A 23525-nucleotide genomic window follows, 5' to 3' on the forward strand; every position below is an offset into this window, starting at 1 on the left:
TGGCTGTTTTGTTGTTAACTTGATCAGTGAACCTTCATATCCCTTAAATGGATCAGAAGAAATGGCAAAGCTTATGTGGTTTAATATCCATAGGAAAGCTACTGACAAAAAGTGTATGGATCTCCTCTTCACCGTTGTTAGCTTCATCACTTTTGTGGTCCTGACAAATTGAATCCATTGGATAAGGTTGTGGAGGGGCAGGCAGTGGTCTGTAAGTGTGATTTACCTGTGATTGGAGAAACTCTAGAGACTGTTTCACTATTTATGTCATTATCACGTTTATACAATTCATAAACTTCTGAATTGTACTGCCTACACAATTCAGTCTTTTATAAACAACAGTCAGTGGTCCTAAAATCAAACCTTTGGGGGACCCCATTCAGGTTATTCAAAAATTATTTTCCTTTGACAAATTAATACTTGGCTAATGTGAAAGCTGTCAAGAAGAGTATTTAAAAAATCTGGAACAGCAAGTGAACAACAAAATGCTGCTTGTGCTTTAGCCATTGAAGGGGGAGTTTAAGTTCAGATTTAAATCTCAAATATTAGTGGGAAACACATGCAGAATATATTAAAGTTCTCCAAATGACAACTCTATAATTTCTTATATAGCAAACAATGACTCACTGCCACATATATACATATTAAATCTATCTTCAGATATAGTTCAAATGCCTGACATTAATGACAAAAATGGTCCTAATTTTTAAAAAAGTTTCATAATCAGGTTTTTAATTAGAATATGTGGTTGCTGCCAAACTGACATTGTAAATCTAACTTCCCAAATAAAACAGTCGGAATTGCAGTGGTTATAGACCAGTAACTGTGCATCTTCAATAGAGATCACCATTCTGGATGTAGGTTTGCTCGCTGAGCTGGAAGGTTCATTTCCAGACGTTTCGTCACCCTACTAGGTAACATCCTCAGTGGGCCTCGGGCGAAGCACTGCTGATAACTCCTGCTTTCTATTAATATGTTTGGGTTTCTTTGGGTTGGTGATGTCATTTCCTGTAGCGACATCACTTCCTGTTATTTTACTCAGGGGGTGGTAGATGGGGTCTAACCCGATGTGTTTCTTGATAGAGTTCTGGTTGGAATGCCATGCTTCTAGGAATTCTCGTGCGTATGTCTGTTTGGCTTGTCCAAGGATGGATGTGTTGTCGCAGTCGAAGTGGTGTTCCTCCTTATCTGTATGTAAGGATACTAGTGAGAGAGGATCATGTTGTATTGTGGCTAATTGATGTTCACGTATCCTGGTGGCTGGTTTTCTGCCTGTTTGTCCAATGTAGTATTTGTTACAGTCCTTGCACAGTATTTTATAAATGACATTAATTTTGCCCATTGTCTGTATAGGGTCTTTTAAGTTAATAAGCTGCTGTTTTAGTGTGTTGGGTTTGTGGGCTACCACTGGAGGCCTACTGAAGATGTTATCTAGTAGGGTGATGAAACATCTGGCAATTAAACTTCCAGCTCGGTGAGCAAACCTACATCCAGAACCTCAAACTGAGCTACAAATCTTCTCAAAACTCACTAAGAGATCAACATTCTTTTAGAATTTTGAACACATGAGGGGCTCAAGGCCCTGATTTCGTTTTAAGGTTACATGTTTAATAATTTTAAGAAGTACCTAATGTTGTATAATAATGTAAAAACAAAATCTGCCCTATTACACAGCCCACAAAACACATTGAATTGAGAACCTAATTCAGATAAGGCAAAACAATTATTTAAAAGGATTTTGGGTTTCTGCCCCACACTCCATGCAAAATAAAACCAGTTCCCTGTAATTATAAATAATCTGTCAATTCATTCCTTATTTCCTGAATAAAGACAATGCTGTTTTATCTGGTCATGATTCTTCTTTGGTTTCAAAACAAATGCTGGAAGTCTTTAGCATGGTTTTCCATTACATTTTTCAACAGTTTCAACCCTTGCAAATTTGATTGGTGTTAATAAGCATCTTCAAATTTTGACCATACACTGTGAACATAGGCAACTAAAACATAAACCAGCAAATAGGTGTCGCTTAATATTTCAATAAATCTGGGTCTTCATTGACCCATTATGCCATAATCATCAACCTTTTCCATGTTAATTTCCTATCTACTGTAAGATATCAATAGTTTATTGTTTAAGCTACAATAACAAAACTCATGGAGAGTTCTGACTACACTTATGCAGATAAAAGACTGTTGTATTCAAAGCCTGTAATTGAATGATTGTCCCATTTTTAAAGTGTCAACTTCCTAACTTTTCTCTCTTGTTACTCTATTGTCTTCAGTCTCCACACCTACATCAGGGTCCTGGCCGTCGCATGGGGCATTTCCCCTCTTAACAACCAGTGTAAGGCAGGGTGATTGAGAGAGACTCAGTAGTTATTTTTTATCTTATGCACAATGCTCTGGGTCCTCAAACCCTGCTATTAGAGGGCTGTAATCTCTGAATTCCAGGGGACTATAACCTCCCTTCCCAGTCACTTCTAGTTCTGAGGACTGAAACCTCCAAATTCAAGGCAGACTCTAACCTTCCTTTCCTGTGAACTTATGCTTCTGAAAGCGGACTCGTTGGCATGCAAATGTGTAAATTACCTTGAAGATTCTGTCTCTACAGAGTCCTAGGGAGCGAGGGGTCGACTGAATGGTAGGTTAAAGAGAGAGATCAAGGCCCATCCATCTCTCTCAGACAATCACTTATTCATTCCACTTAGAAGCTCCATGTATGTTGGAATCCCATCTCTGCCACCAAACGTGAGGTTCTTTTTCTTGAGATTCTTACATACGTGATACAACTGAGCAATATGCCAACTCCTGTCAACAGCCAAAATTGATTAAGCAAGTACAAACCTTTGGAGAAACCTTAACAGTCTTTGTGGGGCTTGCAGAGTCATGTCAAGAGATCTGCTTTACAAAAGGGACCAGTTTTTCCTTTATGCAAGATTTTATATCACAGTCAGTAATGTCCTCAAGTCAACCCCCAGCCACTCCCCCATAGTCATGTGCCACACAAAACACAATGTCATGATTTGATTGTTTCTGAAAATAATGTAATTAAATGGACTCTGAATTGCAGGAGATGGCTATGTAAATTTTTTTACATTCTACCTGCAAGACAGAGAAACATACCACCCTGGACTATCTAATTTCTTGAAGGTCAGCAGAGCAAACAAACCCTTTAACATTTCATACCATTTTACAAATGTGCAAGCATTGAGCTCTTCTGTGGGATGCATTTTGAATCGGTTGCATTGGGTGTTCTATAAATTGTTTCTTTGGTGCATGATGTGAAATTTCCATCCTAAGTGTATGCTTTCTAAACAGTTGCAAATTGAAAAGGAAATGCCAAATTTTATGATTGTCAGAGCAATTTAAATTGCAGTTAATTTGTACTGTAAGTGTAGTTCATCTTCATTGGAGACTATTTTTTGTAAACTCTATGTTTTCTGTGAGATCAGTCACATACCATGGTGGTGACCTATTTAGTTTATTTTCGGTCCAGTGGCAAAATACCATTAGTTGCAATTTGTTTTGAAGTAGTTCTGTTTCATCTTCCAAAACGTTTTTAGGTTACAATGCAGGATCCAAGCCAGAGCTTTCAATAGCAAGTGAATTGCAAACACAGACAATGTGTGTTGTGCTTCCCAGGATATAGCATTGTGTTAGCATTATTTTTATTTTGTGTTTTGTCATGACAGTTATACAGCATGGAAACAGACTCCTGGGTCCAACTTGTCCACGCTGATCAGATGTCCTTAACTAATATAGTCCCATTTGCCAGCATTTGGTCCTTATTCCTCTAAACTCTTCCTATTCATATACGCATTCAGATGCTTTCTAAATGATGTAATTGTACCTGTGTCAACCACGTCCTTTGACAGCTCGTTCCGTACGCACACCACCATTATGTGAAAAGATGACCCCCTCGGATCCCTTTTTAAATCTTTCCCCTTTTATCATAAAACTTATTTTAGACTCCCCTATTCTTCAAAAAAGACTTTAGCTTTCACCCAATCCTTGCCCCTCATAATTTTATAAACCTCCATAAGGTCACCCCTCAGCCTCCGATGCTCCAGGGGGAAAAAAACCCCAGCCTTTTCAGCCTCTTCCTAAAGATCAAACTCTTCAATCCCAGCAACATCATTGTAAACCTTTTCAGAATCTTTTCAAGTATCTCAACATCCAATCGCAAGAAAGCCAGAATTGAATGGAGTATTCTAAAAGTGGCCTCACCAGTGTCCAGTACAGCCACAACATGATGTCTCAAATCCTATATTCAGTGCACTGACCAATAAAGGCAAGTATGCCAAACACTGCTTTCACCACCCTGTCTACCTGCGACTCTGCTTTCAAAGAACTATCCACCTGTGCCCCTAGGCCTGTTTGTTCAGCAAAACTCCCTGGGACCTTACTATTAACTGTACTAGTCCTGTCCTGTTTCTCCTTTCTAAAATGCAGCACCTCACATTATCTACATTAAACTCCATCTCCTGCTCCTCGACCTATTGGCCTGTTTCATCAGGGTGACTTATACTCGGAGATAAACACCTTCTCTGCCTGTTACACCTCCAATTATGGTGTCATCTGCAACCTTATGAACCATAGCTCCTACATTCACGTCCAAATCATTTATATAAATGACAAAAGGCAGTGGACCCAGCACCGATCCTTGTGGCGCATTCATTATTCAAGTTTCTTTATCAGGATTTTAAAAAAATGCACCTGGCACAGATTGGAAAGTGTCCCAATTGGCATGCTTGGCAGATTTTTTTTAAGGAGATGTCTGTTATTGTAGATGGTTTAAAATACATGAGGTTTAGGAAAATCTTTGAGTTGCTACATTGGGGATTGAGAGAATATTGTTATCAATGGAAGGTGAAACCTGAATAAACATGGATGGAGAGCAGACTATTTCCCTTGAGGAGCAATCTAGAACAATAGACCAGTTGTAAGCTGTAGGGTGACAGATTTAAAACAGGTGAGGAGGAATTATTTTTCTTATGGAATCAAGGATCAGTTGAATTCATTACGCCAGAGTGTGGCTAATGGTAAATTTAAGTGAGGAGATTTATAGAATCCCTGCAGTGTGGAATCGGGTCATACGGTCCATCGAGTCCACATGACACTTTCAAGGGCATCCCACCCAGATCCACTCTCTTATCCTATCCCTGTAACCCTGTACTTCCCATGACTAATCTACTTAGCCTGCACATCCTGGGGCACTGTCGATGCAAGTATCTGTGCATTTTTTGACTATGGGAGGAAACTGGAGCACCCAAGGGATGCCCACACATAACGGCAGAATGTGCAAACTCCACACAGATAGTCGCATGAGTCTGAAATTGAACTGGGGTCCTTGGTGCTGTGAGGCAGTAGTGCCCACCACTGAACCATTGTGCTGCCCTAAACTGGCAGCTTTTGAATTGGTAACAGCGTTAAAAACTTATGGGGAAAAAGGCAGAAAAATGGAATTGAGACTGAGATGAAATCAGCAATGGTTGTGTTAAATACTGGACCTGGCTTGAGGAGCTGAAATGTTTCCCAGTTCTTAGGAATTCAGAATTATTTAGAAGAAAAGAAACTAAAAATTGAGCAGTTTTTCTTTGTTTGAAAGTTTTTATTGGCTTTCCACACCTTTTGGTTCTCATGCCAAATCTATTTCCTGTAGGTCTTGGTCCTTCAGCTGTTGGTGTTTGGCATCCAAATGGGCCTGCAGCAAAGATGCTCCTCTTGTTATTGGAATTGAATCTTAATTCCTTTGACGATGATATCAGTTTTGGAGATTCCTAGCACACACTCTGCTCCTTCAAGTTGACGCTGTCTACACTGGCCAAGAGTCAGCATTTCAGCATTCTGTTTGCACAAGTGGCCTTGTAGATTTTTGTAGGATAGTCTTTTCAATCTTGTGTGTGTCTGAGGTTGTGCTGGTATGGTAGTGGGTAGCATGCTGAGTAATCTTGTGCATTGATGTTGTGGAATGAGTCTCGTTTAAGGAGATTGTTTTAGTGCTTCTTCTAATAAGTACTCCTTCCCTGTTCCCTTTGATAATGACCACTTTTATTAGATCCCAGGTTGGTAGGTTCTTGGATATTTGCACTTTGTCACCAGCACAGTTAAGCCCAGAAATGTGATATTCATGTCTGCTGCTGCTGCTAGGGTTGTCTGTGAGAGTCCTGGTGTTCAAGCTCCTGACCAGTGTTTTGACGGGCAGTCAAATGCATGGGTTTGAGTTCTTGTATATGGATGGCAAATGCACACTGACAGTCATATGGTCCTGGTGAAGCTATGTGTTTGTTATGAAATTGAAGACGTGTACTGTACCTTCGAGCGAGTGAGGCAAATGCACACTGACAGTCACATGGTCCTGGTGAAGCTATGTGTTTGTTATGAAATTGAAGACGTGTACTGTACCTTCGAGCGAGTGATGCTGTTTTGGCAATGAGAGTTTGCAGGCAAGTGTCATGTGACTGACTAGCTGTCTCAGTATACTGGAAAATTGAAAATATGTAACATTTAGCTGTAAACTAGACACCTCAGTTGTTTTGACGATCATTTGGATTTAACCAGTCAGTTTAAATTATGCCCCAGGATACTAAAACCAATCGAATTTGAATTTTACTGTTTTGAGAACGTTGATTCAATGAGAAGATCTGATGTTTGGGTATTAAAAAAAGCCAGAATTTTGGAGAGTTAGCCAGAGAGAACATCAGCTGCTATTGAGATACTGCCCGAAAAATACACTCTATTAAAGGTACCTCCTTCATATGAAACATCATTGCAGCAGAAGACCAAAGAGGACGCAGGGAGTTCTACAAACAGCGGAAGACTGACACTGGAGATGACAGCCACTGTCTGGTTTTGAAAATGAAGTTGCTGTAAATTTAAGAGGTTTTTTTATTGGTCAGTATATTATTATAGAGTGGGAGGTAGATAACAAACCTTTAAGAAGGAGGCTTACTGTTGTAAATAGTTGTTGTTCAATGTTCCCTTTTAGAGTTAAAGAATAAATTGGTATTTTTCCTTTAATTAGTGGATAGTTCTCGGTCACTCCTATTTTGACAGATTACGAGGCGAGGTGAGCTTTTCTGTGTGTTTGGTTTAATTAGCAGAATGGTTCACCGCCATGTCATAACATTGTCCAGTATTAGAAATAATTAAGACAAGTGGAGACCACTAGCTCTGCTACACTTGCAGGGATTTGCATGCACAGTGTTGCTTCTAAACCCCTAATGGCAGGAGATATGGAGTGGAAGGACTGGCTGAGTGAGGATGTATGGATTGCTGCTGCCATAAATTAATGTTACAAGGACGAATTTAAGCATTTGCGAAAGAAATCCAGAAAGGCTAAGAGGAATACCTTTTTACATGGCAAATGGTAATAATCTTAATTTAAATGTTTTGGTGGGTGGTGGATGTAAAAACGATGAATGATTTCCAAAGAGGATTAAATACTTCAGGGAAATAATTCTATTGAATTAAGGGGATAGATTGATGGAATAGGACTAGCAGAATTGCTCTACAGAAATCTTCCATCGACTCAGAAGGACTCTTTTGAGCACTGATGACTGACTAAATATTCAATAATATGATTCTGGATTGACTTCCTATAATAGATGCTAATATGCCTCAGATCATGTATCTGGAAGCAAGGAACTAGGATATGCTGTCCTTGTGTTGCAAAATTTGAGCAAAATTGTATCTGTGCAGTGGTAGATATAAGCAATTAACATCAGATATTGCAAAAAAAAACTGTTATAGCAAAAAATTATTTTTTAGCATATAAATTGTGTGAGCATTGTGTAATATTTAAAAAATGATTTCTGGCAAGTTTGGAGAATTGTCTTGGAGAAATGGTACATATAGATTTTATATTTGGGAAACTAGTGCTGTGTCATTATGATCTGAAGCTTATTTGATTACCCTTATTATTTGGAGAGGGTTTTCCCAGTATTTAAATTGGCCATCAGTCGTTTTAGTACTGTTTGGTTCTAATTGGAACCAGAGAGACGATGGAAAGCTGAACCGCATGTCTTCAGTTTTAGATTTAGCTATAAAATAAATTTAATTTATGCAGCCTTTATATCAAAAAGTGATGTTGAAAGTGCCCTACCTTCAGTGGAAGAAATATAGTTTGGTGTTGTGTATGCATACAGTTGCCTTTTGCTGATTGCTTTGAGGAGCAACCTGTGTTGATGCATAAAAGGAGAAAGCTGTCGACAGATTTTTGTCAAGTACAGATGTGAGAATGAAAAACCCAGGAAATTTAACTGATGCTGAGAAAGGGAGAATGGTTGTTTCTGAAGCAGACATCTGGTGAAGGTATTAATAAGACCATACAAAATAGGGACAGGAGTGCACCATTTAGCCCCTCAAGCCTGTCCTGCCATTCAGTAGGATCATGGCCGATCCAACTACATTACTTTCGATTACTCCGATTACTTTCCTCATAATCCTTGATTTCTCCTACTGATCAAGGGTCTACCTCAGCCTTAAATAATATCATAAGAAATAGAAGCAATAATGTAGCGGTTAAGATTGCAGAAAGAATAAGCATTGGTGCAACTGAACTAAACTTGAAAAAGATTTGAGATTTTCAGAAAGTAACATGGTGTTGACATGACTGATTTGTGACTTCGATGGCTAATGTTCTAAGTTATCAAAATTCTTATTCAATCCAGAGCAAATTAGGGGAAGTTTTGTTTGCATCTGTAATGGCACCAGAGTTAACAGTTAAGACATTCAAACTGTTTCATTCCACAACATTGATATTCCTCACTTTTGTGATTGAGTCTTGACTAATGAAGCTTAAGAAGGTGCAAAATCATGAATAGGAAAACATAGTGACATGCATGCAAAACCGTAGGATCATGGCTCAGTTAGTTGCTTCAGAACGTCCCCATAACCATACACCCACAATTTGTTCACTGTGGGTCAAATGTCTGTTTGTGTCACAGATTTATATCATTCCTAGCCATAGTTGAATTTTTTTTACTTGAGAATAATATGCAAGAAGATTTGTATTTGCATTTTTCATCATTGGTATATCCTATTTTCAAAGTGTCTGTAGACATTTTTCACCATTTCTGTGCTAGAATTTTATGATTTTAAAGTTTGCACAATACTTGAGACCTCACACTAAAATGTGATGCAATTACTTTGCGCACACTCTGTATTTATCAGTTTCAGTATATTCTGCATAATTTAAGGATTTTTTTTTAAAAATGCCCGTATATAATCAAAACTAAATACGAAGTGGTGAAAAAATTCTGATCTGATTCTGATTAGAATTTTGAGTAAATGGTTGTTAAATGTATGTAAACGATTCATTATTTTCTCTCTCTCTTTCCCCCCCCCACCCTTCTTCACAGAAATGCTACGAACACAAGCAATACAGACATGGGTTGAAGTTCTGCAAACAAATTCTGAGCAATCCAAAATATGCAGAACACGGAGGTAAGTTACTTTTGGATGGATAGCCTAAACATGTGTGTCTGTGTATTTTTCCTTTTGCATTTTTGTTTTTATAATGTGAACATTGTCTTTGACTTGCAATGTAGAATTGCTGTCATGACTATCCTCAGTAATGGAGAGGTGATTCAGGTTAGGTGGCAGTGCAGGTAAATTCACAGCTCTGTTAATTTGCAGAGCATGAAAATATTTTTATACTGTCTCTGTTGTTCGGATAATATCAAGTTCTTCTTAAATTTTCTTCCCGAGAGTGTTCATGCTGCTGAGTTAGCACTCTACAAATGAAGATCGACTTTCAATAATTTAACCTAAATCTAAATATACTGTATCTGTTGTGTTGAATTGAGAGGGAAAGGTGAGTTGGGTTTGGTGGTGGAAGTGGGGGAAGGCACCAAAGAAAACAGTACTGCAAATACAGCCCTATTGATAGCCAGCATGATAAGATCTTGTCTGTAGGAAATCTATTTTTTCACTATTGATTGCCACCTAATTCAGTACAAACCAGGTAATCAAATTTAAGACATGCCTGAAGACTAAGCCATTATCTTTGATCTTCACTGTAAACTGTATTCCTTAACCACCGATTCAGTATTCTGCTGGCAACTGTCTTAGAACTAAATAAAACTATAAGCAAGTAGGTTCATAATTGATCCACAAAATAACCGTCTGAGGCATCACCACCCAACTCAACCTCTGCTTCAAACCATCTGAATCCTAGATCTGTGCCCTCCTTGCTTGTAGTCTTGACTATGACAACATTATCAATTGATTTTTTAATATACCCTGCATAAGTCTGAAGTCAGCCAAATCTCTATAGCCCAGGTCCCAACACTCATCCAGTCCCATTTATCTATGCTCTCGTCCTTTGTTCATCATCATCATACATGAACTCCTGGTTAAAGAGCACCTCAATTTAAAATTCTCCCTTCTGTTTTTAAATGCCTCGGTGACTGCACCCTTCCTGCCTGTGATGTTGTTTACGCACGCAATTGAAATATCTGCGCTACTTCGCTTCTGGGCTTGTAAACATGCCTGATTTTAATTGCTCCATCATTGGCAGACCTATTGCCAGGTCGTCAAAAAGTCCTGAGCCACTGGATCCCCCTCTCCAAAGTTTGTTATCTCTCTACCCGTTTTCTCAATTAAGGTGATCCTTAACCTTTTTAAAACATTTTTCCACATGTTCCGGTGTCAAATTTGACTTTGTAATGCTTCTGTGAAGCACCCTGCAATGTTTTCCTATTTCAAAGGTGAAACATACATGTAGTAGCAATATCTATGTGGTTTAATTATGCAGTGGGTTAAGTTGCTTTGCCAATGATAATTTTGAAAAAAATTGTTTTTAAGGTCAAGTGTTAGAGGCTTTGTCAAGGGCATAGCGATTTCTGTTTTAAGTGGGTCTTACCCTTCAATTCCCCTGGACCTTTCATTCCTTGCCACTTGCCGTACTTCGGATAAGGCAAGTTGACATTTTGGGGCTATTCTAGTCAGTCCGTTTCCATGGGTTTTCATGACTTGCTTTTTCTACCCTGATGGCCTGATATTCTGACTTCCTTCTAGCTGTATTTCTTTAACCTAAATCTTGATATTATTCTGTAATTTTAAAGCCAATGATTTCTATTGAATGACTGTCATATTTATCAGATGGATTATATTGTTACCCTCTGAAATATTTAATATTTTTCTGATTTCTACCCAAGTTATTTTACCTATTTATAATTGTTCATGGGATGGCTCTTATAATTTTGTTTTATTAGGTGAGTTTAAATGTGAGAGTAGTCATTATTTGAATGAGTGTAGGAAAATTACCTAAGAATACATTGACAGCAGACTTTAGGCTCAGTCACCTGCCACTTATTTTCAAAATCAACCAACTTTGTGTCATCAGAGCTTAATCTTTGAGTTTACCTTTCCAGAAGCTCACCTAAATATTTTTGAATGCCACTTTGTTTTACTGACTTGAGCAATAGCATTTCTGTTTATAATGTAATGCCTTACAGCTTCCAAATGAGCAAATACTTTAACTTCTAAATATCTGTGACTTTTTAATAGGAAAAACAGAAGCTAAATTTCAGTTGAGACAAGACTTCATAGAGCTGTGTTTCATTGCTTTTGTAGGGTGCATATAGCAAGTAGACACTGAGCTAGCTGGATTTATTGATAGGAAAGGAAAAACAGTAATGCGGGAAATTAATTAAAATAAGACTTCATAAATAAAAGGAATTTAATTATACAATAAAAGAAAATAAGTATATTAATGACACTATAGAAAACAGCGAATCAGTTGATATTTCATTTGTCAAGAATTGGAGGAAAAATCTGCAACGATGCCTAACAATTTGAGACAAGGAGAACCTGCAGTATTTTTACCTGTAACACTGGTAGCTTGCTGATATTTTATTGATATTGTTAAAAGTGGAATGCATGACATATTTTCTGACCTTTCTACTTTCAATCTATAAAATACAAACATGAAAAAAATTAAAGGTTGGTTAAACTTGAGTCTTTTCCTGTTTCCAATACGTTCCAAAATATAGAGACCCAATGGCCTTGATCTATTTTATAATTCAATTCAGCTCACCAGTGCGTTTTCCCTCACATGAGCAGCGGTTTAATCTTGAATTCCAGTCTTTTACTGAGATTTATTTATTCCTTTTCTTTCAATTATCTACATAACCTATTTAAAAGTCATGACTCCTTCCTTCAGACACTAAACACTAGAAGTGCATTCCACAATGGTAAGATCTGTTATAAAACCAAAAGTTTCCTGCTGTCATACGAATCTCACATCTATTTCCATTTTCAAATTGTCGCTGGAATATTAATATATCAAGTACAAAATTGGTGTTCCAGGGTGGCACAGTTGTTTAGTAGTTAGCACTTCTGCCTCACAGCACCAGAGACCCAGTTTCAATTCCAACCTTCGGTGGCTCTGTGTGGAGTCAGCGTGTTCCACCTGTACCTGCGTGGGTTTCTTCCAGGTGCTCTGGTTTCCTCCCACAGTCCAAAGATGTACAGGTTAGGTGGGATTGGCCAAGCTAAAAAAAAAAGTTGCCCTGTACTGCATGTTAGGTGGGTTAGCAGTGGTAAATGCAAGATTATGGGGATATATTAGTGGGATGGGTGGGGAGTTGGTGATGCTGCGGTCAGAGGATCAGTGCAGACTTTCCGAATTTCCTCTTTCCACACGACAGGGATTCTATGATTCTGAGATAGATCCTCTTGACCTCTCATGGAATAGAGCCCAAGACTGTTATTAGTAAGATTTTATATAGGGCTACTGTTATGTTTTGGCATTTTGTACTATAATGTTTGCCATAACACCCAATGTTCCACGAAGTCCTCGTGTCCATTGTAACAGCGGACATTTCTATTCATCATTGAACATTTGTCTAATTATTCACCTGATTTATTGTGTTGAACTAGACACTTAACATATATTTTCTGTACCATTTGATTTGCATTTTATTTGTTTCTTGATTGGTACTCCATTAAGTGGGTGTGGGTGGTAGTTTGGAAGGGTCTTTGTGTGTGGGAGGAACATGGTTTGTCAGGAGGAGGAGAAGGAATTAAGTACTTGCACTTGGTCATGAGTTTATTCATTTATTCTTGCTCCTAGCACTAACCAGGCTGATTCTGTACCACCAGATATCCATTTGCATGCATTTACCAGTGAGGTTGCTATATATCCATCATAATCAATAAACCCAAGTACTACTATCCCTGCCTTGATTGTTGGATCTGGGATGTTTGTGGCCCAACTGTTTTACACATAACTGACAGCAATTCATCAACTAGTTATGTAATAGTTAGTGCTTTGAAAGCTGTTCTAACTACCTGGTTTAAATGTAATTTCATTATTTGAAATGAGTCACAATTTATTATGTCCTACAAAGTAATATTTAGGTTTTTACTATTGTCTCTCTGTACAGTATGATAATGGAGCTGTTTGTTCCACTTTTTGTGTTTAAACAGTCTAGCTTTCTTTTGATTTTAAGGTCAGCAGCTCTGCAGTCATCCAAGATGGTGAAAAATGTATTCATCTGATCCTCCCAACGCACTAAGATGATCGACAACTGATTCCATTGTACAGTTGGAACTTAGAAACATTCCATTTACAATTTTTACAGAAATTATCCAAAATTAACTTGTTAAACTGCTGTAGTTGTTTGAAAGCAAAATTCACATCCGTTATTTCAGTAGGTTTGTGATTAAACCCTGGCTTTAATTGACATTCGAGTTTTTGTCTGCTGAATACAATCAGTGCCATAGCCAAGTTGCATGTACTTTGGTGGCCTCCTTCTGATTCCATAAATATAAACACTAAATGAATAATCCAACAGTAGACTCTAGGGATATGTACTTAGAATTTTGAGGAAATGTCAGCCATTCTTTTCTCTTTGCAGAGAAACACTGACTTCTGCGTATTTCCATCACTACTTTTATAATGTTATACTTCTGTTTTGTTTTTTAGACAGAGCACTAATTTTGCTAGGTTCAACACTTGATCTGTGCAAAAATGTTCAGGTCAGTAAAGGTACACCAGCTGGCTTCAGCATCTTTGAACTAGAAATGGAGGATACAAAGCCACTTAGCCCTGGAAGATGGAGCAAGTATCTCATCTAAATGATAGGCTTATTTGATTTGGTTCTTGGATGGGGCTTTCTATTTATTGCTAAGTTATGAATTGAGATTTGAGTTTAACTTTCCATTGCTGCAATCTTTTGATCTCCACAAACGAGAGATATTCTCCTAGTTGGGGAGATATTTGTGCACATGGTTGTTGTGGTGGATTGGGCAGAGAGAACGAAGTGAAAACCTGTATAGGGTCCTTGTTTCAAACAGACCTATTCCCTAAGCTCTTAGTGAGGTGGAAGCTGCTCGTTTTATTAGGATATGGTATATTTCATTTTTGTTATATTAATCTTTAATTAATAGTAAAGTCTGAACTATTCTTTCACTGAGAGTACTAATTGACCTATGTTAGCCTGATATAAAGATCTGTTAGGTCTGAAAGTACAGCTATGAAGCACAATAGCTTTCTCTCCTATGATGTACCTAAGTAGGTTGACAGTTATTTTGAAGCTGTGTTTATGTGTACTTGGAATAAAATTGTTCAGTGCTATTATCATTGTGAAATTAGTAAAAAGTAATAGTAATGAGACAGATAGTGTACTGCATTTGTTGAAGATCTGCTCCCTTGATGAACTAAAGGACAAAAGCTTCAACTCTGAGCCAAGTGAACCAGAAGGTTATCAATTGGGGCAGAAAAGAAGATAAACGTAATACCAGCAAGAAATGATAGAAGTGCTTCGCATTGTTTTTATTCATTTTGGAGATTACAAATTCCTTATGCCAAGGAGTTAGTCAGAATTACAGATAATTGCCAAATAATAATTTGTCACAATCTTGCGTGATTGTTAATGCCTAGAATGTATAGTTATTACTAACAAAACTACTGTATACAAATATGGAGAAAGTGAGGACTGCAGGTGCTAGAGATCAGAGTCAAGTATGTGGTGCTGGAAAGGCACAGCATGTCAGGTAGCATCCGAGGAGCAGGAGAATCGACATTTCGGGCGTATGCCTAAATATGATCCTGTTATAAACACTTAATATTGCGTGCGTAGTGAATTTTGGTTTTGACGAAAATCTGAGTTAGACATGATCAGTTATTCTGTAAGTGATATAATTATTATCATTCTTGTCTGATGCACATCAGCAAGAGATGCAGACCATAAAATGTGCAGAGGGAACAATTGAAGGTCAATTTTCTTTATCTAGTATTGAACTTAAGAGGAACAAAAACTTGAGGAAAGGTTGCTAATACATTCCAGATCTGTATGTATCAAGTAAAAAATAAATACTGGTTAAGGAATATCAGAAGAAATACTTAAACTGAATTCCTGTTAGGTTTGACAATCAGAACTATAATTTAAATCGTAGCTTACCTGTGATCTTATAATAAAATTGTCAAATCAGTGGTGACATATTCAGTACACTTTAATTTTGCAGAGACCCTGGCGATGAAGGGTTTGACTCTAAACTGCTTGGGGAAAAAGGAAGAAGCATATGAGTATGTGCGGCGAGGCCTTCGCAATGATCTGAAGAGTCATGTCTGTATCCTTTTTCAGTTTTTTTTTTGCCAAGAGTAGAGGAGATAATGATTGATTGCTGCAGTCTTAGAGAATATTCTGACTGTTTTCTCATTAGAAGGCAAGAGACTACTGGAGGTGGTTTAATCTGAAGGTCACCATGCCTCTGACCAGAGGATTGGGGGTGCTGGGGCTGTCAAGAAAGTGGGACCATCCTGGTGACCTTCGGTGAGGGAGTTGAACCTGTGCTGTTTCGCAAGCCAGCTGTCCAGCCAACTGTGATAACTGACACCGATGATTGTAAAATTCAGCTATTCACTAGATACAGGTCTTTGGGTTCTTTTGTGGACATAATCAAGTAAATTGAAATCCAAAAGGGCTGCCAAAGTGTTTAATCTTCTCGTGGAACAGAAGTGACCATTTGGGCTGTCATCATGTTCTGTTTTGTCCAGTCTCACCATCTTATTTTCTGATTTATGTAACTACCCAAATGTCACCAAGTTAAAATTGTGGCCTTCGCCTGTTTCTAATCCTGATCTTGTCAGAGCTACTTTGAAGGGTTGAATGGCTGACTCCTGTTCTGTCAAGTTTATATAGAATGAGTATTTTCCTCCCAAGATTTTTTTTCAAAATCACCTTGCTGTTTAATCCTGTTCTAAATTTAATACACTGGTCAAAAATGCCAATACCTATAATACCTGTGCATGTTTACAATGTAGAAACCTAGAAAATGGAGCAGGAATAAGCCTTTGAGCTTATACCACAATTTCTTCCACTTTCTTCCATAGAGTCATACAGCATGGAAACAGCTTTCGGCCCAATTCGTCCAAGCCGACAAAGTTTCCTAAACTGAACTAGTCCCATTTGTCTGCATTTTGCCCATATCCCTCTAAACCTTATCTATCCATGTGCCTGTCCAAATATCTTTTAAGTGTCATAGCTGTGCTTACCTCTACCATTTTCCTCTGGCAGCTTGTTCTGTATATCCACCACCCTCTGTGAAAAAGGTGTCCCTTAGGCCCCTTTTAAGGGTTTCGCCTTTCACCTTAAAGCTATACCTTCTGGTTTTGGACTCTCCTACCAGAGGGAAAATACCTTGGCTATTCATGTTATCTGTGCTCCTCATGATTTTATAAACCTCTACATGGACAATACCTCCATCCTAGGTATTGGAGGCTAAACAGAGACACGCATGGGAATTCCGAGAGGCCAAATCGGAGCACCATCAATAAACACATCAATTTGGACCCCATTTACCAAATGCTGAGAAAAAGAACTGGAAATGATATCACCCACCTCAAGAGAACTGTGAGACACACACACACACACACACACACACACACAGACAGTGGGAGAGAACGTCAGCGCTTCACAGAAGGCTCATTGATTATGTTACCTAGCATAGTGACGAAACATCTGAAAACAAACCTTCGAGTTGAACAAGAAAACTTACAACCTGAACCTCCACCTGAGCTACAAATCCTCTTAAAAATCGCAAAGCATCTATAAGGTAACACCTCAGCCTCCTATGTCCAGGGAAAAACCTCCCAGCCTATCCAACCTCTCTTTATAACTTCATTCCCTTTGATCCCTCTAACCTTAAAAAACAATATCTAGCTCTTTCTTAAAACATTGTGTTTTGGCCTCCATTGCTTTCTGTGGCAGAGAATTCCACTCGAGCACCACGCTCTTGAGTGAAGAGATTTTTCTTCTTTTCAGTTCTGAATGGACCACCCCATATCCTCATTCTATGATCCCTGGTTCTGGATTCTTGGTCATCAGAAACAATCGTTTCTGTATTTACCCTCTCTCGGAAAGTTGTTGTGAAACTTGAAAGGGTTCAGAAAAGATTTACAAGGATGTTGCCAGGGTTAGAAGATTTGAGCTATAGGGAGAGGTTGAATAGGGCTAGGGCTGTTTTCCCTGGAGCGTCAGAGGTTGAGGGGTGACTTTATAGAGGTTTATAAAATCATGAGGGGCATAGATCGGGTAAATAGACAAGTCATTTCACTGGGGTGGGGGAGTCCAGAACGGGAGGGCGTAGGTTTAGGGTGAGAGGAGAAAGATATGAGAGAGACTTAAGGGGCAAGCTTTTCACTGAGGGTGGTATATGAATGGAATGAGCTGCCAGAGGAATTGTGGAGTCTAGTACAATTGCAACATTTAAATGGCATCTGGATTTGTATTTTAAAGATTTCTATCAGATCCAGCCCTTATCCTTCTAAACTTCAGTCAGCATGGTCCTAACTGATCCAGGCTCTGTCCATATGGAATTCCTGCCATCTCGGGAGTAAATGCTTGTTGCGTTCCCTCCATAGCCAGAACATCCTTCCTAAAATAGGGAGATCAAAACTACACGTACTACTCCAGTTGTGGTTTCATCATTGTTGTGTACAGTTGCTGCATGACATCCCTGTTCCTGTACTCTAATCCTCTCATTATGAAGGCCAGCATACAATTTGCTGCCTTCGCAGCCTATTGCACCTGCACGTTTACTTTCAATGACTGATGTACAACGGCACCCAAGTCTTGTTGCATCTCTCTCTTTTCCAACCTCTTGCCATTTCAGATATCTCACATTTATCCACATTATGCAGAAGAACCTTGATTATTCGAAGGACACGGGAGAGGAGTACTTCATTCAGATAATCAAAATGCCACAACACAGTTTAGCCCCAAGCGTCAAGACTTTGCAGTCTTGTTCGGATAATCCAAAATTCGGATAATCGAATCGCAGATAATCGAGATTCCTCTGTACCTAGCCTGCAATTCATTTTCCCAGTCATTCAACTTGTCCAACCATACAGAATCATCTTTATTTTCCTCACAGTTCACCCTCCCACCCAGTTTTTATCATCAGCAGACCTGGAAATATGACTTTCAGTTCTCGTATCTAAATAATTAGTATAGGTTATGAATACCACTAATCTCGCTAGTCACTGTCCACTACCACAAAAAGACTCATTTGTTCCTACTCTGTTTCCTGTCTGCCAAACAGTTCTCTACCCATATAAAGTTAAAAATCACACAACACCAGGTTATAGTCCAACAGGTTTAATTGGAAGTACTAGCTTTCAGAGCGCTGCTCCTTTATCAGGTGGTACTCATATCAGTATACTACCTGCAATCCCAAATGTTTTAATTTTACATGCTAACCTCTTGTGTAGGAACATATTGCAAGCTTTCTGAAAGTCCATGTAGACCACATCCATGCTTTCCCCATCAACTTATTATTTATATCCTTGAAAAATTTCACTGGAATTATCCAGTATGATTTCCTGGTTGTAAGTCCATGCTGACTGTGTCTGATCCTGTCACTCTTTCAAAGTCAACTACTGTTAAGTCTTTTACAATGGATGTAGTATTTTCACCGTACAAATGTGTGCAACCCCTCTAATCTGTAGAAATTGTTCCAGAGTATGTAGAATCTTGGAAGATGACCACCATTGCATCCACTGTTTCTAGAGCCCCTTCTTTACTACACTGTGATGTAGATCATTGACCCCTGGGGTTTAATTGGTCTTTGCTGTCATGGCTCAGTAGTTAGCATTGCTGCCTCACAGCGCCAGGGACCAGGGTTCAATTCTCGCCTTAGACGACTGCCTGTATGGAGTTTGCACATTCTCCCCCATGTCTGCTTGGGTTTCCTCCCACAATCTAAAGATGTGCAGGTCAGCTGAGTTGGCCATGCTAAACTGCCCATAGTGTTAGGTGCATTAGTCAAGGGTAATTATCAGGTCAGAAAATGGATCTGGGTTGGTTACTCATCAGAGGGTCACCTGTGGACTCATTGGGCCGAAGGGCCTGTTTCCATACTGTAGAGAATTTAATCTAATCTAATTTCCCCAACACCATTTTCCTTCTAATACTGATTTCCTTCTTCTTACCTTTGTTCCCAAACATTTTTGAGACATTATCTGCGAGTCTCATTACAATTTATTTTATTTCTGACTGTAAGGGATGTACATTTTCTAAACTAATCTTTTTCTCTTCACATACTTGTGAATCTTTTGTGCTCAGTTTATATGTTCATCACAAGCTTACACTCATAATCTATTCCTCATGCCTCCTAAACAGTCCCGTTCTTCTTTGCTTCAATCTTAAACTGCTACCAATCCTCAGATCTTCTTTTGGCCAATTCAAATGTCCCTTCTTTGGATCTAATACTATTCATAATTTCCCTTGTTAGCCATGATGAGGCCACCATTCCTGTTTATGATAATTGATATTGCTACAATTAAACATCAAATGCTTGCATCCCAAGTAATATCAAAATTAATCCACATTTTTAATGTTTTTTTTTCAAGCTTTTATTGTTGTGAACTCAAATAAGCGAATTTCTTGGCGGTGTTACAGTATATCGGTGTGAAGAGCTGTTATTTTATAGGCGAGCCATTCTGGCTGACGTTCAATGATAATGACATAGCGTCTGTCCGTGCCCTTGACTCTTCGTCCAAATCATCTGTGCTGACCAGACATCCCAATCTAACCTTGACCCATTTGTCAGCATTTAGCTGATATCCCCCAAACTTTTCCTATTAATATATCCATCCAAGTGCCTTTGAAATGTTGTAATTGTATCAACTCCACTACTTCTTCTGGGAGCTAGTTGCATATAGCACCATCCTCTGTGTGAAAAGGTACTTCTCACATCTTTTTTAAACAATATCCTTCTCGTCATAAACCTGAGCCCTCCAGTTTTGGGACCCCCACCCTAGGAAAAAGACCATGGCTATTCACCCTATATCTGTACCTTTCATGATTTTGTAAACGTCTACTTGGTCACCCCTCAGCCTCTGATGCTCCAGGGAGAATAGCCCCAGCCTATTCAGCCTGTCCTGACAGTTTAAACCCTTCAGTCCTGGCAACATCGTTGTAAATCCTTTCTGCACTCTGTCAGGTTTAACAACAAACTTCCTGTAGAAAGGTGATTAGAATTGCACACAGTATTCCAAAAATGGCCCAACCAATGTCCTGTATAGCTGCAACGTTATTCCAAACTTCGATACTCAATGTTATAACCAGTGAACGTAAGTGTGCCAAAGGCTGCCTTCAGCACCTTGCCGACCTATGACTCCACTTTCCAGGAACTGTGCACCTGCACCCCTTCGTCTCTATGTTCAGCAACATTTCCCAGGGCCTTAGCATTTATTGTATACTGGGTTGCTTGCTGAGGTGGAGCCTTTCAGCTCGGCGAGCAAACCTACATCCAGAAACTCAACCTGAGTTACAAATCTTCTCAAATTCTACTGTGTACTTTCTGTCCCGGTTTACCTTACCAAAATGCAACACCTCACATTTATCTAAATTAAATTTCCATTTGCCATTCCTTGGCCCATCTGATTAAGGCCGCCTTGTACTCTTCCCTGTCCATTCCGCCACCTATTTTGGTGTCATCTGCAAACTTACCAACCATACCTCTTGTTCACATCCAAATTATTTACACAAAATGACACAAAGCACCAATCCTTGTGGGTCAAGCTGATCACAGGCCTCCATTCTGAAAAGTAGCCCTCAACTACCACCTATGTTCTACATAAGAGGAAGCCAATCTAGTATCCAATTGGCTAACTCCCCATGGATTCCATGTGACCTAACCTTGCTAACGAGTCTACCATGCCAAGCCTTATCAAATGCTTTGCTGAAGTCCGTATAGACAACATGTATCCCTCTGCTGCCTTCAATCTTCTTTCTCACGCCTTCAAAAATAATTCAGTCAAGTTAGTGAGACATGATTCCCCACGCACAGTCATGCTGACTATCCCTTGCCTTTCCAAATGCATATAAATGCTGTCCCTCAGAATCCTCTCCAACAATTTACACACCACTGAGGTAAGATTCACTGGTGTATAGTTCCTGGCTTTACCTTACAGCCTTTCTTAAATAATGGCACCAAATGGCCAACCTCCAGTCTTCCAACACCTCAGCCATGGCTATCAATGATACAAATATCTTAGCAAGGGGTCCAGCAATCTTTTCCCTAGCTTCCCTCAAAGTTCTGGGTAGCATCTGATCAGGTCCCAGGGATTTATATACCTTTGTGCGTTTTAAGACCTCTAGTACCACCTCTTGTGTAATATGAACTCTTTTTAAGACATCACTGTTTATTTCCCAAATTCCCTAGTTTCCACGTCCTTCTGCACAGTAAATACTAATGTAAAATATTTGTTGAGTATCTCACCCATCTCCTATGATTTCACACATAGACAGCCACTTTGATTTTTAAGGGGCCCTATTTTCTCCCTAGTTGCTCTTTTGCCCTTAGTCTACTTGTAGAATCTCTTTTGATTCTCCTTAACTCTATTTGCCAAAGCTGTCTCATGTCCCCTTTCTGTCCTCCTGATTTCCTTCTTAAGTATACTCCTACAACTCTTATAATTTTCTGGGGATTCACTTTCTCCCAGCAATTTATACCTGATATATTCCTCTTCCTTTATGTTGACCAGAGCCTTCATTTTTCTGGTCATCCATCATTCCCTATACTTCCCAGCCTAGCCCTTCACTCTAACAGGAAGATACAGTCTCTGAATCCTTATTTGCTCACTTGTGAAGGCCTCTCACTTTCCAACCATCCCTTTACCTATGAATAGTCTCCCCCAATCAACTTTTGAAAGTTCCTGTCTAATACAGTCAAAATTCACCTTGTTGAAATTGAGAGCGTTAACAACTACTTCAGTCCTATCCTTTCCGATAACTATTTAAAACTAAAAGAATTATGATCACTTGCCATAAAGTGCTCCCTCACTGACACCTCAGTCACTTGCCATACCTTATTTCCCAACAGAAAGTCAAGTAATACTCCTACTCTGATAGGTATATCCACAGACTGAATCTTGTGGACTTAACAAATTCCTGTCCATCCAAGCCCTTAACACTATGACAGTCAGTGTTTGGAAAGTTAAAATCTCCGACCATTTCAGCCCTATTTTCCTCTCAGATATCTGCAATCTCTTTACTTATTTGCTTCTCAATTTCCTGCTGACTATTCGGGGGGCCTATAATACCTGCCAACAAGATAATCATCCTTTCTTATTTTTAGGTTCCACCCATATAACTTCACTGGATGATCTTCCATGAATATCCTCCCTAAGTACAACCGTGATGTTCTCCCTATCCAAAGGCGCCACTCCCTTCCTCTCTCATCTCCCTTTCTATTCTTCCTATACCCCATACCATTCAATTGTCAGTTCTGAGCCACATTTCAGTAATAGCTATGATATCCCAGACCCAAGTTTATCTGCCGGGCCTCTTGCATTGAAGTAAATGCAGTTTCATTTATCAGTCAAACCTCATTCTCTGCCAAACTCTTATTTGCCTTGACTATTAGTCTTGCTCCCCTTATCTACTGAACCAGCCTCAGCCTTTATGCTTTTCTCGCTCTCGCTTTTGGTCTCTCACTCATCCTTCCCCAATCATTTAAAGCCTCCTGAGTAGCACTAGCAAATTTCCCTGTTAGGTTCGAGTGGGAGGCATGGTTGCTCAGTGGTTAGTACTGCTGTCTCACAGTGCCAGGGACCCAGGTTCGATTCCAGCCTCGGGTGATTGTGCAAACTCCACAAAGACGTTGTCCCGGGCTATGCATGGGTTTCCTCCGGGTGCTCTGGTTTCCTCCCACAATCACAAAGATGTGCAGGTTAGGTAAATTGGCCATGCTAAATTGCCCATAGTGTTCAGGGATGAGTAGGTTGGGTGCATTAGTCAGGGGTAAGTGTAGAGTAATAGGGTAGGGGAATGGATCTGGGTGGGATACTCTTCAGGGGATCGGTGTGGACTTGCTGGGCTGACACTGATATTGTCTCCCTTCCAATTCAGGTCATTTCTACCCCAAAGAGATCACAATCTTCCAGAAATGTGTATCCTTTTCCCTTGCACCAGCTTCTCAACCATGCATTCATCTGCTCTATCTTTGTAATCTTACTGTCATTAGTACATGGCACTGGTACAAAGTGCACAACAACCTCCTGCTGGC

General features: G+C 39.3%; 1 protein-coding gene across 2 annotated transcripts in view; it reads left to right on the forward strand.

Moving 5' to 3' along the window:
• The window catches only part of naa15a (N-alpha-acetyltransferase 15, NatA auxiliary subunit a), a 99272-nt gene that overhangs the window by 21760 nt on the left and 53987 nt on the right, over positions 1-23525 (forward strand). For both annotated transcript variants that reach the window (XR_006309052.2, XM_043674102.2), the window contains exons 2-3: positions 9362-9446; positions 15477-15581. Coding sequence is in view for 1 of the 2 variants with exons in the window: in XM_043674102.2 (XP_043530037.2) it covers positions 9362-9446; positions 15477-15581 (190 nt within the window). In the remaining variant the exon portion in view is untranslated. The remainder of the gene's footprint in view (positions 1-9361; positions 9447-15476; positions 15582-23525) is intronic.

This window comes from Chiloscyllium plagiosum, unplaced genomic scaffold (assembly GCF_037043375.1).
Source record: "Chiloscyllium plagiosum isolate Xiang-an unplaced genomic scaffold, Cpla_swu_hap1 HiC_scaffold_36, whole genome shotgun sequence".
In the NCBI taxonomy this organism is placed as follows: Eukaryota; Metazoa; Chordata; class Chondrichthyes; order Orectolobiformes; family Hemiscylliidae; genus Chiloscyllium; species Chiloscyllium plagiosum.